This window comes from Channa argus, chromosome 10 (assembly GCF_033026475.1).
Source record: "Channa argus isolate prfri chromosome 10, Channa argus male v1.0, whole genome shotgun sequence".
NCBI classification, from domain to species: Eukaryota; Metazoa; Chordata; class Actinopteri; order Anabantiformes; family Channidae; genus Channa; species Channa argus.
The window spans coordinates 7,377,258-7,393,737 of record NC_090206.1 but is presented as its reverse complement, the minus strand read 5'-3'; the positions used below and the strand labels follow the sequence as shown (position 1 = coordinate 7,393,737).

Sequence of the window (16,480 nt, the reverse complement as noted above, 5' to 3'; positions counted from 1 at the left end):
CAGCAGGTCTAATCTGCCAGAATACATTAAAACACCTGTACCACTGAGCAGGCTTTGATAAAGTCACCATCCTCTGCAGTATCTACAGTCTGTGACTGTTTATTTCTATCATTTTTAATAAACGAATTGTAAACATTTCAATACACTAAGCCAAAAATAGTGAAGTTCACCTTGAAAAACATTGAAGTTTCAGGATGATGGTTAGAGACTCAACTGGCAGCACCCGAACCATTAAGTTTATACAAAGCCATAAACTTATACTTCTTAAAGTTACAGGCTAGCTAAGTTTTGGCCACCTCATTAGTTCGTACTGGACTTGGAATTTGGGTGAGGATCCTCTTCCATGGACTGAGGTCATTGCAGAACCCAGGGAGAGGGGGCTTTAGGACCCTGCGCAGCAGCCGCCGTGCAGCCACATAAGGCAGGCGCAGGGTTCTGGCAGGACTTACCTGGACTCTACTGACAAACAACCTTCACCATCTGAGCAAACGCACCACATACTGTGACTGTACTGTACGCATGTGGCACTGTCAGTAGTTGTTTTGGTTCAGTCACAGGAAGCTGCTGATGGAGCACATCCGACTACCAAAGGTAACCGCGGTGCAGGGATTAGCTGCATGTCCGCATTGTACCTCCAGACTCACACCTCACCTCCACCCGTCATGTGCACTCACACTCGATGCAGAGTTTAACTCTCGAATAATTAAGCAAACATATGATTAATTTAAAGGCTGAGTGCGCTGCGTCGGCCACGTAGGCAGCCTGGGTCATGCGGTCAGCTGCATCATAAAGCTGGGAGTGGTTGTGTTTCGGTGCAGATAACACATGCGTACAGAAGTTAAAGATGAGGCTGTCTTATGCTCTCCTTACTCCACCAGGTGGAGAATGTCGGGCTGCTTGACAGAGTCTCGTCCAGAAGAAGCAGGGTGGGCACCCTCTACCTGACCGCCACGCACTCCATCTTTGTAGAGAGTCAGGCTGCAGTGCGCAATGAAACATGGGTAGGTATGACCTCAGTGGGCCAGAAGTCAGCCGGGTTGTTAGGAGCAACGTCGTAAATACAGTGCAACTGTGTTTGCAATGTGCATTTCCTCCTTTTGATCTGATCAGGTGCTTCACAGTTTGGTGTGCAGTGTGGAGAAACAATCTGGGGTGGCCTCAGGATGTTCCCTGCTAGTTCACTGTAAGAACTTCCAGGTTCTTCATTTTGTTATTCCTGGAGAGCGGGAATGCCACGATGTTCACCTGTCCCTAGAGCGCCTCTCCCAGCCAGGTGAGCAGTGGTACGAGCTAAGCAAAGGATTAGTTTCGTGAGGTTCTTGCACACCCTGGTCCTCCTCACGGACTCTCTGTCCTGCTTGTTTTCAAAACTCTAAAGTAAATTGGTATATTGCAGCCTCTGACTGATGGACCACACCTGACCCAGCTAATCAGCAGTAGGTCAAAGGGCACTAGTTGGGTAGGGATAGGAAAACAAGCAGGGCAGGGTGTCCCTGAGGCCCAGGGTTTGGAACTACTGGTCTATGTAATATTACAGTCTGAAATCCTCTATTACAATCTGTTTCTGCCTCCAGCATACTTTAGATCCCAGATCTCTTCCCTGCTCTTGCAACACCAGTGCTAAAGTTGGTGCAATTCAAAGGTTTTGCTCCTCAAAACTTACCAGTGTTATGCCTTGCAGAGAGCTATTCGGAGCTGTACTGCTTCTCCTATAAGCCTAATGTTGAAGAAGATGAGAGGCAGCAGGAATGGAACTTCCTGGACCTAAAGGCTGATTACTGCAGAATGGGCCTCCCAGACTCCCTGTGGAAACTCTCCCCTGTCAACCAACACTATAAGGTCAGCGAGCTGACATCTATAACCAGCCATACTTTTTCATCCGAATGTGGAGATCACACTTGCTTAGACTCTCATTAAATTTATTTCTGCAAAGGTGAGTGACACGTACCCTGCTGACCTGTTTGTACCTGAGTCAGCCACACTTCCAGTTATAGTGGGGAGCTCCAAGTTCAGAAGCAGAGGGCGATTTCCCACTCTGTCATACTACTCCAAAGAAAATCATGTAAGTTGACATGTATACAGTTAATTTTTATTTTTCGTATGCCTGCTATTAAACTCGGCAGAAATTAGGTATCTGCATCAGTGCTGACTATACCAAAATTAACAGAACTGTCCAACTCAGGCCAACAAATTGAAATGAAGAGGAAATTTTATCAACATACATACTGTAAGAGGTTGCATATTAGGATGTGAGATGTCACGGTGACAGAATTTCATTCTTGCATTTCATCTTTTCTTCTCCTGTTGTTGTTACTTAAGTGAGTTGTGGTATCAGCTGATCAATCTCAGAGCCCCCCTCCCTCTTCAAGGAGTCAAAAGTTTTTGTTCCACAAAAAGCCATAATATAAACTGTAAGTCACAGCTGTTGAGTTCTTGGCAGTTCTTCTGGGCATTTTTAACTGATAGGCAGTAAGTTGTTGCTCTTTTTCATTTGTGCAGATGGAAATAAAACAGATTTGTTCTGCACATGGGCAAGTCTACATCAGACCACTGGTTCTGTTATTCAGCTGATGGTAGCCTGTTAATCACACAGGTTAATGGTTTCTTTAAATGTTGTACCTTTTGCTACAACACCATAAGGCAGTACAATACTGTTTTATGAAGAGATGAAGCAAGAATTGTCCATTCTGTGATCTAAAAAACCAAATCCTCACCTTCCCTACAGCTCTTTATATTTATAAAAGCCATGTAACGGAATCATAATTTATCCTTTTTCTCCTTGACTGGGCATTTGGAGTGCTTTATGTGTGCGAGGTCAGCTTCCCAGGGTTGATAGTCTGGGGTGTGGAGCTCAGGTCATACAAAGGCACTCCATTCTGGTTCATGAGCCAGAGGAGAACACACAACAATCTGTGGTCCTTTCCCTTGTGGCTCTTAAGCGGAGATATGTGTTGTTGTTTATTTTCAATGGAACATGCAGCAAAAGAAAAAGTAGTTATATTTGTCTTCCTGCTGATTCTCATATCTTGGATTTATGTATTCCAAAGTTCATACAAAGTTATAATACTTTTAAATCAAGGATCGTTGTTAGAAACATTCCTGCATGAAGTCTGAGTGCCTCTTGCTTCCTCCCAGGCTGCCATCTGCCGAAGCAGCCAACCCCTGTCAGGTTTCAGCGCTCGCTGCCTGGAGGATGAACAGATGCTGGAGGCCATTTTGAGGTCCAATCCCCGCAGCGACTTCATGTATGTGGTGGACACCAGGCCTAAGGTGACCCCTTTGTGCTTAAAGAATAGACTGCAAAAATACAAGTCTCAGAGTAAAGCGTTGTATGTTCAGGTGGACTTTACTTTCCATACTGTGTTTTAGCAGCTGGATGTGCTCACATCTAAAGATTTGAACATACTGGCTGAACCATTGTGTTATAATGTGTTATATTATGTAACAGAAACTTGATTTGTATTTTTTCTTTTGTTATTTTCCCTTTGTAAAAATGTGTTCTGCTGATTCCTCACACTGGATGTTCTTGTAGCTGAATGCGATAGCAAACCGAGCTGCAGGAAAAGGTTACGAGAATGAAGACAATTATTCCAACATTAAATTCCAGTTCCTCGGCATTGAGAACATTCATGTCATGAGAAACAGCCAACAAAAAATGCTAGAAGGTAATTATTGTGTCTTCCTAAGATAATTTCCTATGGTGACTTTTTGTTTTTCTTTTACTGTAATTGTAGAAACAGTTTGACACCCCAGCAGTAGATCCACCACTGAGTCAAAAATGTTGCGTCACATCAGTGTTTGTGAAATGGAATGTATATTTTTTTGGCATTGTCTGCTTCTTCGTCCTACTACGGTAGAGCAAGGCCCCATGTTCTCCCTGTGGCTTTTAATATGCACCCATGCAGACTGGACTGTGCTGCAGTCAGGCATTAAATGAGTCCACAGCAGAATTTCTGGGTATTGTGCAGGGGTGCTCCTAGGAAGACTTTGAATCCATCTGGATTCTGTTTCTGAGCTATTTTGGTTTCCCAGAGTGGACAATCCAAGACCTTATCCCCCAAAGAGAGAGAGAGGGCGTGAGAATGAAGTGATTTCAAGTCTGAAAAGTTATAGCTGTTCTGGGTTGTGATAACTCTTTGCCCCCTGGCAGCACAAGGGAAGTCTTTAAATACGATGGACAGCGCTTGAACCTCAGAGCCTGCCTCACTTTCTCTGCACAATTGCACACTTGAATTAGATTTAGAAGACCCCCTGGATGGCAGGATTAGCTTAAGCCTTTCTTGTAAGTGGAAGAACGTGGTTCTTAAGTGTTATTAAACCAAAGGTTGAATGAACCTGTTCACCTGCTTGCTCTCCTGCCACTGACTGCATAGTGCTTTTACAGGCCAGCGAACTGATGTAGTGTCAGCAAAAACACAGTTACCTCTGTCAACACCTACACCTGATCGTTAATGTGTTCAATTGTCCTCAGTAAATGTCAGCTGTGGAGTCATTTATGTCACTCTGCCCCTCAGTGACCCTTCAGATATTTATGGTGAACTCTGAAGATGGAAAAATAAACTTCTGAATCAGTTTTGCAAGATAAACAAACATTACACTAAGGCTTATGGTACAGAAATGGATCTGTAAGTTATTGTGTTTATCCATGGCTTTGCCTTTCATTCATATTTTTAAATTGTCAAAACCAGGATTCTGCTGTCTGTGAGGCTGTTGTTTGGCACAGTAGTTTCTTTAACTAAAATGCTAACATCAGCAGGGTAATGGTGGGATACAATATGTTAGGACTCTGTTGTCAGTACTACTATCACAGGCCGCTGCATCAAACAGACAAACCTATAACAGACATGAAGCCAACACTTCACAATCAAAGAAAAACATCACCTCCAACACAAACGCCCATCTTACGTAGCAGAAGATATTTTCAGGATTTAGATCTCATGTAGCTGCACTCTCATGTTGATTGAGCAGCAGTATAGTCGCACAATGACATTGCTAGTTGGCACTTAACACAAACTACAGTAGATGGTAATAGAAATGGCATCTGTTGTGCATCCATCTGTTAGATTTCGATTCTTCACACGATATGTTCAGGCTGCCTCGAGTGCTAGATGGAATAACAGTTCTCCTAAATCACTTTAATTCATCCTGTGGGGACCAGGAATGTGTGTGCATGCCATGATAACTCCATCCGGTAGTTGTTGAGATATGTGTCCAGGCTGAAGTTGACGGACTGTCTAGCAGACTGACATTTCCATCCCTTCAGGCATGTTTCTGCGTGACTTAAAACTTTAACTAGCGTTCAAATGAACAATCACATGAGAAACAGAAGGTCTGTTTTGAAAAACAACACTTGTGTGACCCATTTGTAGCTTATGCCATGAACTGATTCTGCCATAAATTTGTTCTCATGGATTTTATTAGAGATGTTGGGGACTGTCTGGTCTAGTGATCAGGTATGCTCCATGTTTCCTGCCAGTGAGACAGCTGTGTTGTGGTTACAGTGTGTGAGCTGCGCTCTCCTTCTATGTCCGACTTCCTGGAGGGTCTGGAGAGCTCAGGCTGGCTGAAGCACATCAAAGCTGTTTTGGATGCTGGCATCTTCATCGCCAAGGTCAGTCTGGAGGTTAATCTCTGCTGTCTGCCTCAACCCTGTACTCAATATTCTCTCTGTGTAGAGATGGTAAGTATTACAAAGTACACATGCTAAAACAGCCCTGCAGTAAATGCTTTAATACACCCTGAGAGATGTGTGGGGTGGACAGAATATTGGATACAGCTCTCAGAAGAACAGCACCAAAACTGTGGCCTTAAAATTAAAACAAGGTTTTTTTAGTGACTGGTAGATTCCCCTTTCCCCAAGACTGTTGTTTACCATAGACCCTTAAATTACTCATAAAATATCTCAGCTAACTGCCTCAGACCTCTCACACATACAAAATAACTACAGTAAACTTATAACAACTGTGTATTTCCCTAAAGTTGAAGAGCATAGATTCTGAGAGGCAGTTTTTTGTTGATTTATTTTCTCTTACTTTAGGTATTTTAGCTGATATACAGATGAAAACACATCTCATTTATGGTACAGTGTTTTTCACTGAATGCACTTTCTTTCCCTTAAAACATGCACATTATTTTTTGTATTTTTAACTGAGCAATGCTTCCATCTATGTGTTATCGCCAGCATTGTTTTTCTTTCTTCCATTTTCTGGTGTATGTGTATGAGTGTTGACATGCGACCACCACAACCGGTGATTACTAGAAAACTGGAACAAATGTTTATTAGCCTTCTGCTAAATATTTTTGCTTGGAAATACATTAGAACTTATTATTATTTATACAAACACAACAGATCTGTCTCATGCCGCTGAAAAAAAAGAAATTTGTGCACAGATGTCCCTTAATTCGTGCTCTTGATAGCACAGTTTAGTACACTAAGCACTTGACTTTGCAGTGTATTGGGACTCCCCTCTGTGGTCACTGAGACCCCCTAGTGGGCCACGGCTTCCTGGTTAAACCACTGCTCTATAGCACTTTTAAGTGTCAAAAACATAACGTTATTGCTTTAACTTAGTGTTTTATTTCAACATTTGGGCCTTGAGATTTGTTTATTCTTTAAGCGAAATTCCATCTCTGCTTCTTTATCTTTATCTTTCAAAAGCATCACCAGCAGAGAAATTGCCAGATAACTTATCACGTGCTGAAATATTTACAGCTCAGCTACAACTTGATGCAAATAAAATTTCAAATTAGCTATTAATGAGTGTGACTAATGTACTCTGTCTGTGTGCAGGCTGTTGCAGAGGAGGGTGTCAGTGTCCTGGTTCACTGTTCAGATGGGTGGGACAGGACTGCTCAGGTGTGTTCAGTGGCCTGTGTGCTGCTGGATCCCTACTACAGGACCCTACGAGGACTAATGGTAGACATTGAACTCGTGGCTTTGTATTTAAACTATGTGTGCAGGATTTCCTCTCAGAAACAGCAATGTGAATGTCACATAACCCTCTGAAACATTGTGTTTATATATGTAGTCCCATTCTTCAGCAGATAGCATAGGGATTGACTATCCACTATGTTTGAATCTTTATTCATGACCTGTTTAAATTCAAAGTGTCCATAAACTGAAGTTGTCTTCTGCTTTAGTGATAAAGTTTTTCTGCACTTAGGTTCTCATCGAGAAAGACTGGGTGTCGTTTGGACACAAGTTCTCTCACAGGTCTGACAATGAAACATGCAAACACTTTCGAGGTGTGTAGAGTGTGATTTTTAGATTTGTTTTTCACCTAACTGCACTCACCTGTAATCCAGATGCAACCACCTGGTGGGAGACTCTAAAGAGGTGTCTCCCATCATCGACCAGTTCCTGGAGTGCGTGTGGCAGCTGATGGAGCAATTTCCCTGTGCCTTTGAATTCAATGAGAGATTCCTCATCACCATTCACAGCCACATCTACTCCTGCCAGTATGGCAACTTCATTGGCAACAACCAGCGGGAGAGGATAGAGCTGGGGTGAGATTTTAAACCTGTGACCACTGAACAAAAGGGACAGCTATTTGTTTATCACTTTACTGGGCTTGTGTGAGTAGAGCTTAACTCAACACAGCAGAAACAAAAAATAACTTTACTGTATTCTAAATCAGTTTTTTTTAAAAACACCAACAAATAATCTTGTCTTTTGTCTCTTGTTTTTCCTGGTCTTTACTCTTTGCCACTCAACATTCATACAGGGTGCACAAGAGGACTCATTCTTTGTGGAGTTATCTGTGGACAAACCGTGCAGACTACATCAACCCTCTGTACAGACCAGGCCTCAGCCAGGCTCAGGGGCTCCTCCGACCATGTACCGCCCCCTACTGTTTTAGGTAGGTTGTTAAATAAAAGAAGACTTCATTTTAACATTTCTCACTTGAATACTTAAACTCTTGAACTCTTTCTTGGTGTAGATTTTGGAGAGGATTATACAATCGTTTTGACCGAGGGATGCATCCTCGGCAGTCTGTAGAGGATTACCTGAAGACTATCCACGAGGAGACTCAGCAACTGGAGGAGCAGCTGGCATCACACAAACAGGTAAGGCAGAGCCGTAAATTCGCACCGCAACGCATTTCTCATGATAAGTGTTTTTAATCTGCTTGTATGTCTGACTAATGTTTTGTTTTCAATAGAAAATTGCTCAGCTAGAGCAGGAGCCGGGGTGGAATGTTACCCAGAAAGCCACTACCTTTGATAAGAGCCCCACAGCGTGGGCTGTGGGTAATGACCTCAGTTTGGCCAACACCCCTCAGGACTACACTGGGGACTTCATCACCAGCAGCCTGTGTCAGGCAAAAGCACCAGACAGAAGCCTGATTCTCCTGCCCCAAGATTTGAACCAAATATCTGAATCCAATCTCTCCAACGGCAGTGACCAGGAGTCGGGGATTGCAGACTTGAGCTGCCGTTCACCTTTCAGTGAAGACAGCACCAGGGAACCAGACTCTGATGAGGCTGTCTAGTCTGTTGTCTGATCAAATGTAGCGTGTGGTGGAAGCTACAGCAGCTTTACTGCTGCTGAACAAACACTACCTTTATATTCACCAAATCGCCTGGTGATTGGTTATCTCCAGTGATGCTGTAAGTCTTGTTCGGGTTACATAGTTGAATTAAATTTTTACTGACATTGGATCTAAGATATTGTTTACTTTGAAAGTCAAATGAAAGGCGTTTGTGTCTTGTTTTATATTAAGTTCTTCCAAACACATTATGGAAGAAAACAGGAACAAAGTACAGTATTTACCCTAAAAAGGGCAAATTCACCAATTTTCCAACTTGCTTTCTATTGTTATCAGTTGTATATGAATGTTATTACGTTTCCCTCTGCCTCCTCCATAGTTATTATGTCTGGTTATTATATTGGTTTTTGTTTTTGTTTTTTTTTGTTTGTTTGTTTTTTAAATAGTTAATTTTGTTTACCGCCAGCTTTGTAAAGCTTATGCACCTTAAAGTGACTGCAACCTACAGGCTTTCTGGGTTCAGTTCTCTAGTGTGGCCTAAACAACGACCAAAACTTTATTCTAATGGCAGTGTAGTTGAGTTTGAAACGCCAAACAAATTATGATGGAACACCAAAGTGACCCCTGCTGGGTCATTGGATTCATTACAATGCATTAACGAGTGGTGAGTTGTGGTTGATTGACTGTTGGTCACATGGGTATTTCAACTTTTTAAAGAATTTTTTACATGTGCTCATATAATATAAAGTGCAATATAAGCTATACAAACAAGACACTGCAAAATTATATATTTCTGTCCACCTTATTTCAACACCATTTTTAACAAATCAAAATTACTACCAAAGGGAATTGAAAAATAGTGCACAGTAAATGATATTACTACTGAACCAGTGGAGTAGAGCATCTGAACACAAATGTATTACTGCTTTGATCAGCAGAAAACAGGAACCAGAAGACTGACTTCATTTCAATATTTGTGGCATCTTAACTGTAGAATTAGCATTGAAACTGTTCAATTTAAGCGTGTAGTACTCTTAATTGTAGCTACAATAAAGAACTGCAAATAAACAATGCATAGGTAATTGAGCAAAGCATGTGAAGATATTTTTGTACTTTGACCTATTTTTGACTACTGTGGTCTTTGCTTTTTTGCACATTGTTTTAATTTGTATAATAGTTTAAAATGTCTGGTCTAAATACTTTTTGACCTTGTGAAAAAAGAGGGCTTTATTTTGCAGCATTTGGTTGTTTAAATGGAAGACGTTTTGTGAATTGTGACAGTTTCCATGTGAAAATAAACAATATTTTATGGACAGCAATTTAACAGTTCTTACTTGGTTGTGTTTTTGCCAAATTACACAAACACTCACATAAAAATCTAATTTATCCTTAGTGCTATGTAGTAATTAAAATTGTTTTGGTTCATTGGTTTGATTTAGAAATTTCAGAAATTGTTAATAGAATAGCTTTTAAGAAATTACATATATATGTGTGTGTGTGTGTGTGTGTGTGTGTGTGTGTGAATAGCAAAAACTATATATTTTTTTGTAGGTTTAATGACCCATTGTTCTAAAGAAAAGTTACCTAATATAGTCAGTGTAATATAGGCATGAATGTATCCACTATTTGGGTATTCAGTAATTCTTCTAAACAGCTGGAAATTAATTTGGCTTAAAGTCAATGAGCTGCACAGTTTGGCTTTATTAAGAATGGCACATAATTTAATAAAACTGTGTTACTAAATTGTGTAATAATTTAATAGCACATAGTGTTATAAAATGGTGTAGAACTGAAATTCCCCAATTCTCATCATTTCAAGAACATCCATTGTGTGAAAGAAGACAATTTATGTTAGAACTGAGGAATCAGCTCAATTTATGGCTAGATCTTATGACATAATCAGGTAGATTTAGTTAATGGTAACACAAGCTGTCCCAGATATGTAGGAATTAAAACTCAAGTCCTTGTTGTGATGAACATCTGCCCAGCTGTACTGGCTGTGATTCAGATCGCGACAGACTGCCAATACCAGCAGCGCTGTTCTTTTTGTTTTTTGCTTTTATTTGTTATCTGCAAGCAGTGTCAATTTGACTTTTTTTTACGTTTTCATTTTCCTTTATATTCTTTGCAAATTGTTCTAATTCCTATGTTCAAAAATTAAATATGAAATATAGCCTAACATTGTTTGTGTAATGATAAAAAACGAAAATTCACAGTGATGTAATTGCTGGTTCAGCTTTAGGAATAAAAATCTACTTTAATTTACTTAATTGACAATGTATTTAAACGACAAATAAAACGTATTCTTTTTCTCAACGACTACATGCTTTCTACTATAATTATTGTTGTTATTATCATTAACAGTACATGTAGTAGTAGTAGTGGTAATATTTAGAATATACATCCAGTAAAATATACATCAATACGTGCATAACGTTTCCTTTTTACGTGATGACGTCGTGTAGAATGCTCAGCTATGATGGCAGCTGTAGGTTGACATCGATACATTATTGAAACAATTTAAAAGTTAGCGGAAAACCCCCGGCACGGTAGCGTAGAAAAAAATAAGAGTTTGTAGATAGTATTCGTTTAAGACCCACAGTCGCCCGGTTTTTGGGGAACGGTAAGTTAACGAAGCTGCTGTGAACAAAGTGGCGCTGAGTATATAACGTTAACAGTGTGTGAGTGCTGCTAGTTAGCCGCTAGTAGTGTCTTCCACATTCTGTACACAGTTGTCTCAGAGGCAGTTGTCTCCTTGAGAAGCTTGTTGGGACTGTACACAGCTGCCCACCTGACACTGTCCTATGCACTGCTCATGTTAACCAATGCTAGCTGTGTGTGTTGCATGAAAGCTTCTACAGGTAACCTCGCTAGCACAATGTGAGAGCTAGCTAGTTAGAGACAAATGTGCATGTCCTGCATGTCCCCAACAGCTGCTGCTCCTCGTCTGTTTACGTTTATGTAACTTGTTAATTTACCGGTTAACTTAAAGTACCACTGCTGAAAGGAGCACACACCCCTCAGAGATGATATTCATCCTCATTGTGGAGGCTGACATTGTAGAGACAGTTATTTGATACCCACTGCAGATGGCATTTCATCAGATTGTAACTTTAACGTTATATATTTTCAGCTCAATTGTTTGTTTAACTATTCTCGTGTATCTGGCTGGCATGTGTTCAGTGCCTTTGCTTAGTCTGTGACAGACCAGATCACAGACCTGTGTAACCTACTGTGTTCTTGAAGCATGATTTTATTGCTTTTTTGTTTTTTCCTTCGCATGGTGTAGTGGCACTATGCCCGCAGCTACTGTTGATCACAGCCAAAGAATATGTGAGGTTTGGGCTAACAACCTGGAGGAGGAGCTGAAGAGGATCCGACATGTCATCCGAAAGTACAACTACATTGCTATGGTGAGTGGAAGCTCACAGAGGCATGAGGAAAATGATGTCTGCCACTTTTTTAAGCACCAAGGTTTTGTTTCCATGCATAGATGGGTTGTCTTCTTGCAGGACACAGAGTTTCCAGGTGTTGTAGCCAGACCGATTGGAGAATTCAGAAGCAATGCTGACTATCAGTACCAGTTACTGCGCTGCAATGTGGATTTGCTCAAGATAATCCAGCTGGGCCTTACATTTATGAATGAACAAGGGGAATATCCTCCGGGAACATCCACATGGCAGTTCAATTTTAAGTTTAACCTCACGTAAGAGGATTTCTCTGTCTATTTCATCAAGACATTTATGTTAAAATCAAATATAGCCTTAAATCTGACAGCTATGGCCTGACCATTACTAGAAGTTTTGAGTTAATGGGTAAACAGTTTGTCAATCCAAATTTTTAAAATGTAAAACTCAGAAAATTCGGAGAATGTCTTAACTGTGTTTGAACATTCCCGATTTTTTTATTTTTATTTTTTGTAATAATAATAGTATGAAATTTGTTGTTTTTCATTAGAGAAGATATGTATGCACAGGACTCTATTGAGCTTCTGACCACTTCAGGGATTCAGTTCAAGAAGCACGAGGAAGAAGGCATCGAGACACTGTACTTTGCAGAGCTGCTGATGACATCAGGAGTGGTTCTCTGTGATGGCGTCAAGTGGCTGTCTTTTCACAGGTATTCAGCTTTTGCAGTAAGTAGCTTATTTTGTAAGACCTCTGATTTCTGTTATATAGCAGCTATATTGTAGATGGCTGCAGAACAAGAATCATACTTGTTCTGCTCATAATATTCACAAACATTACATAATGTACAGAAATGACAAACCTATTATGCCACAATAAAAAGTTTTCACTTTCTTTGTTATTAAACTAAACAAGAAATGCATTGTGTTATTCGGGTATCATAGAACATTATTTGATGCTTGCTTGCTCATCACCATATACACACAGTAACACACTGTAGATTTTATCTAAACCATCCATGTTGTCAGTGTGTTTTGAACTTGAAACCTCTTTTCTATACAGTTTATATAGTGTGACCGTTTGTACATTGTTTGTCTTGTAATGAGAGGTACGATGTTGCTTATAACTAGCATTATTTTGCTACAAACACATTAAAACAAGAAAATGTTTAGTTTTTTAATGTGTAATTATTAGTTTTGTGTAACAGAGCACTGAGGTTCTTGTCATTTATCTGCTGCCTGACAAATTCCTTTAGCTTCCCACTTTAGCTAAGCTTTGGATATTAAACAAAGCTTAGGATTTCAGCATCCTTTTCACCTTGTTCGGGTGTTTGGAAAACACTTTAATAAATAGGCTTGAATGTACTTTATTATTTATATTCTTGATATTTTTTGTAGCATAACATTTCTTATTTATTTCTTAGTACTTTTTATTTTTGTCTCATGAATTCATTGTCAATTGAATTAGCTAATGCGTGTGTTGTGAATTACCTGAGCATGTAATTATTTTACAAAATATTCATATTAGCCATGGTTTATGAGGGTTCCGATATTTTCTTAAAAATATGCTTTAAGTGTTATTTTTGGCGTAGGGGTCTGCGAGCAGCGACATAACAAAAGCAGCTTAGCCTGCCTTAAATTATTATCAAAGTGACAAAATCTTACTCGAGCCTGTAGCTGTGTGCTCTTTAACACATGAATAAGATGTGTGCGTGTGTTTGTGTATATATTTGTGTTGCAGTGGCTATGACTTTGGATACCTGATCAAGATTCTTTCCAATGCTAACTTGCCTGAGGAGGAGGTTGACTTCTTTGAGATTCTTCGCTTGTACTTCCCTGTCATTTATGATGTCAAGTACCTCATGAAGAGCTGTAAAAACCTGAAGGTAACTTTGATAATTATAACAGCATATTGCAAGAGTATCTCTTTTTATATTAGTTTGATGCTTCACATCTTCATTTCTTTGATAATCCTTTGAGGTTTGCCCTCAGTTTTTGTTTTAGAAACATGGGACAGAGTCACTGACAGTGTTTTGTTTCAGGGTGGGCTGCAGGAAGTAGCTGAGCAGCTGGAGCTGGAGCGAATTGGACCACAACATCAGGCTGGGTCGGACTCTTTACTCACAGGCATGGCTTTCTTCAAGATGAGAGAGGTAGGTTCATCAGGTCAGCGTGTTACTTTGAATATGTTACCTGTTGAATACAGTTACCTGTTTTCTAAATATGGTGTCACCTGTGTCAATTATCAGAAACACCCCTTGTTTCTTTGCCAACTTGAGAAGAAGACTGGCCAAAAATGTAAACGTCTAACTGTGTAAACGTCTAAATGTAAAGTGTCTAACTGGCTAATAATATATGTTCACGAATGTTTCTCTTCCATTTATTTCTGTATTTTTGTTTCTCCTATTCAATTCTATTTAAATGTGCTTGTCTGTTTTACTATAAGAAACCCTGAAGGTCATCTACCAAAACGCATTGGTCTGATAATAATAATAATAATAATAATAATAATAATAAGGTTGTTTGACATTATGCAGCAGAATCCTGTCACACAGCCAGGCATTTCCACTCCCACAGAAGAAGAGACAAATGAGAAATACAACAGGGATTTTTCAGGTCACTGGACAATGGCAGACATCATGTTACATCATTACTAATACAATACTCAATGTGCGATACCAGTTAAAATAGAAATTTAAAAGTTATATAATATTAAACAAGATATTTGTGATTATAATTTTTTTCTACAGCCAAGCAGCCCTAGTTATCGGCCCTGTGTAGACAACTGGAATTGGTGATCTAATTAAAATTAGTGACTGGGTGTGATAGCAATCTTGACTTGAAACTAAAAAAACTGTTTCCCAGAATTAAACAGAATTCTTCCTTTTAATAAAACCAAATACTGGATATTAGATATACAATCTGTCCATTTTCACTATGTTGTTTTATCTATCTTTTCTACAGATGTTCTTTGAGGATCATATCGATGATGCAAAGTACTGTGGTCACCTGTATGGGCTTGGCTCTGGCTCTGCCTATGTCCAGAACGGAACGGGAAACGCTTATGAAGAGGAGGCTAACAAGCAGCAGTCGTGACATCCCTCTGGAACTCTCTTATCCTGCAGTTCACTTCCACAATCAGTGCGGCGCTGAGGCCAAACTTCAACAACTGGATGATGATAATAATGGATGAACAGAAAACATTTACACATCATTTAGCAAGCTGTTTCTCATAGGCTCTGCTCACGTTAAGTAACAGAATATCACAGCTCTCCCCTCACACGTTGCTGCTGTGCGCGTGTGTGTGTGTTTGTGTGAGTTTAGTCTTTTATTGGCACGAAGCAGCATAGACTGTCTGGTTGGCTCAGTTAGATTTACATTTGAAAAGATGGGATTTTAGTTTTCTTAAAATGTTCTGTAGGAATGTTTTGCACTTTAAAGCTCTAATCTGATTTTATATGGAAAGCTGAAAATGTTTCCTGTGTCTTTCTCCTCTTTGCTGCCTTCTCTACGTTTCCATTTTACATTGTGAACTTGTAGAACTTTACTATCACCATGCTCAGCCTTAATATTAGCTGCATTATCTTTTAAACTTTAATTTATTGTGCTGCTCATCTCCTATTCAACACTAAAGCAGCACATGTCAGTGTGCTCCTTCCCAGTCATTAGATTTTGAATGACATAATGGCAAAGGAAGCGCTCAGTGAGTGTGTTTATGTGCACAAGAACATCTCGTTGGAAGTATTTTTCATTTGTTCATACTAAAACATTAATAATAACCTGAATAAGCTCTAAACCCACTGTGAAAAGCCTTGAACTGACAAGATAGTGTATTCTACTCCATAAACGGGATGCTGACAGAAGTCAACTCCATTTTCTCCACCCTGTACGTTGCCGTTTTCCAGTTTGTATTCATTACAATACTCTGAATGGTTGTATACAATATTTTCAGTATGTACCGAGATGCATACAAATGAGTTCAATGGACAACTGTCGGGTATTTGTGCATGTAAACAGCCTCACTGACACAAGGACAGACGCATCACGTCTACATGGTCTTGCACGGTTTTAACCAAATTCATCAGACCTAAAAGAAAAACAAAAACAAAGTATTCAAGAATGTATTGAAAACAAAATAACCTGCTTTAGAACGTGCCCAGGTTACACTGACCTACTCTATTGAGAGTACATTTTCACTTTTAATTGAAATTAAAATTTTGTAGTCTTAATGTTGTAATAAAAGAAAAAAACTTTTACTCATTGAAAAAATTATATAAGTTTTTGTTACGCACCTTTTTGTTCCGGTGGAGTTAATGCCACATGTAGTTCTGCCCTTTGACACGTTTTGTTCTTTATTTTGGTTCTGCTTTCAAGTTGATTCATGCCGCGTAGATGAGCCGCATGTACTAAAAAGTTTGAATAAATGCTGTGTTGTTGAATAGTAGGCTGAAGTTCCCTAGATGTGTTTAGGTTCACAACTTATCCTCAACAAGCATCAAAGACTCACTTTTCTTTCCTCCTGCAGTCCACTTCTCACACTGTAAAAGGGTAAATGATGAATATGCAATATAAAACAGCATTGTTT

At 39.6% G+C, this 16,480-nt stretch overlaps 2 protein-coding genes across 4 annotated transcripts; both read left to right on the top strand.

Annotated features, from left to right (window-relative positions):
• The first annotated feature begins 391 nt into the window (after positions 1–391).
• On the top strand, positions 392–9,813 carry mtmr7a (myotubularin related protein 7a). The gene is made up of 14 exons (XM_067519088.1): positions 392–591; positions 879–1,001; positions 1,111–1,273; positions 1,682–1,839; positions 1,934–2,062; positions 3,136–3,270; positions 3,533–3,665; positions 5,502–5,611; positions 6,791–6,916; positions 7,164–7,213; positions 7,306–7,506; positions 7,725–7,859; positions 7,941–8,067; positions 8,163–9,813. The coding sequence occupies exons 1-14, from the start codon at positions 568–570 to the stop codon at positions 8,490–8,492; spliced, it is 1,944 nt and encodes a 647-aa protein (XP_067375189.1). The 5' UTR covers positions 392–567; the 3' UTR covers positions 8,493–9,813.
• A 1,125-nt stretch (positions 9,814–10,938) lies between these two features.
• cnot7 (CCR4-NOT transcription complex, subunit 7) lies at positions 10,939–16,339 on the top strand. Of its 3 annotated transcripts, XM_067519089.1 has the most exons (7): positions 10,939–11,112; positions 11,779–11,902; positions 12,002–12,195; positions 12,447–12,608; positions 13,637–13,781; positions 13,938–14,048; positions 14,860–16,339. In XM_067519089.1, the coding sequence occupies exons 2-7, from the start codon at positions 11,786–11,788 to the stop codon at positions 14,989–14,991; spliced, it is 861 nt and encodes a 286-aa protein (XP_067375190.1). In that variant the 5' UTR covers positions 10,939–11,112; positions 11,779–11,785; the 3' UTR covers positions 14,992–16,339. The 3 variants fall into 3 exon arrangements, with proteins under 3 accessions (XP_067375190.1, XP_067375192.1, XP_067375191.1); XM_067519091.1 differs by lacking the exon at positions 12,002–12,195; XM_067519090.1 differs by lacking the exon at positions 10,939–11,112 and having other exon boundaries at positions 11,983–12,195.
• Positions 16,340–16,480: the final 141 nt, after the last annotated feature.

Excerpts from the sequence above, each read along its gene's own strand:
- mtmr7a (XM_067519088.1), top strand. The coding sequence starts at position 568 with ATGGAGCACATCCGACTACCAAAG. Across the intron at positions 592-878 it reads AGCACATCCGACTACCAAAG|GTGGAGAATGTCGGGCTGCT; the intron begins GTAACCGCGGTG and ends TTACTCCACCAG. Across the intron at positions 5,612-6,790 it reads CTGGCATCTTCATCGCCAAG|GCTGTTGCAGAGGAGGGTGT; the intron begins GTCAGTCTGGAG and ends GTCTGTGTGCAG.
- cnot7 (XM_067519089.1), top strand. The coding sequence starts at position 11,786 with ATGCCCGCAGCTACTGTTGATCACAGCCAAAGAATATGTGAGGTTTGG. Across the intron at positions 12,196-12,446 it reads AATTTTAAGTTTAACCTCAC|AGAAGATATGTATGCACAGG; the intron begins GTAAGAGGATTT and ends GTTTTTCATTAG. Across the intron at positions 14,049-14,859 it reads CTTTCTTCAAGATGAGAGAG|ATGTTCTTTGAGGATCATAT; the intron begins GTAGGTTCATCA and ends TCTTTTCTACAG.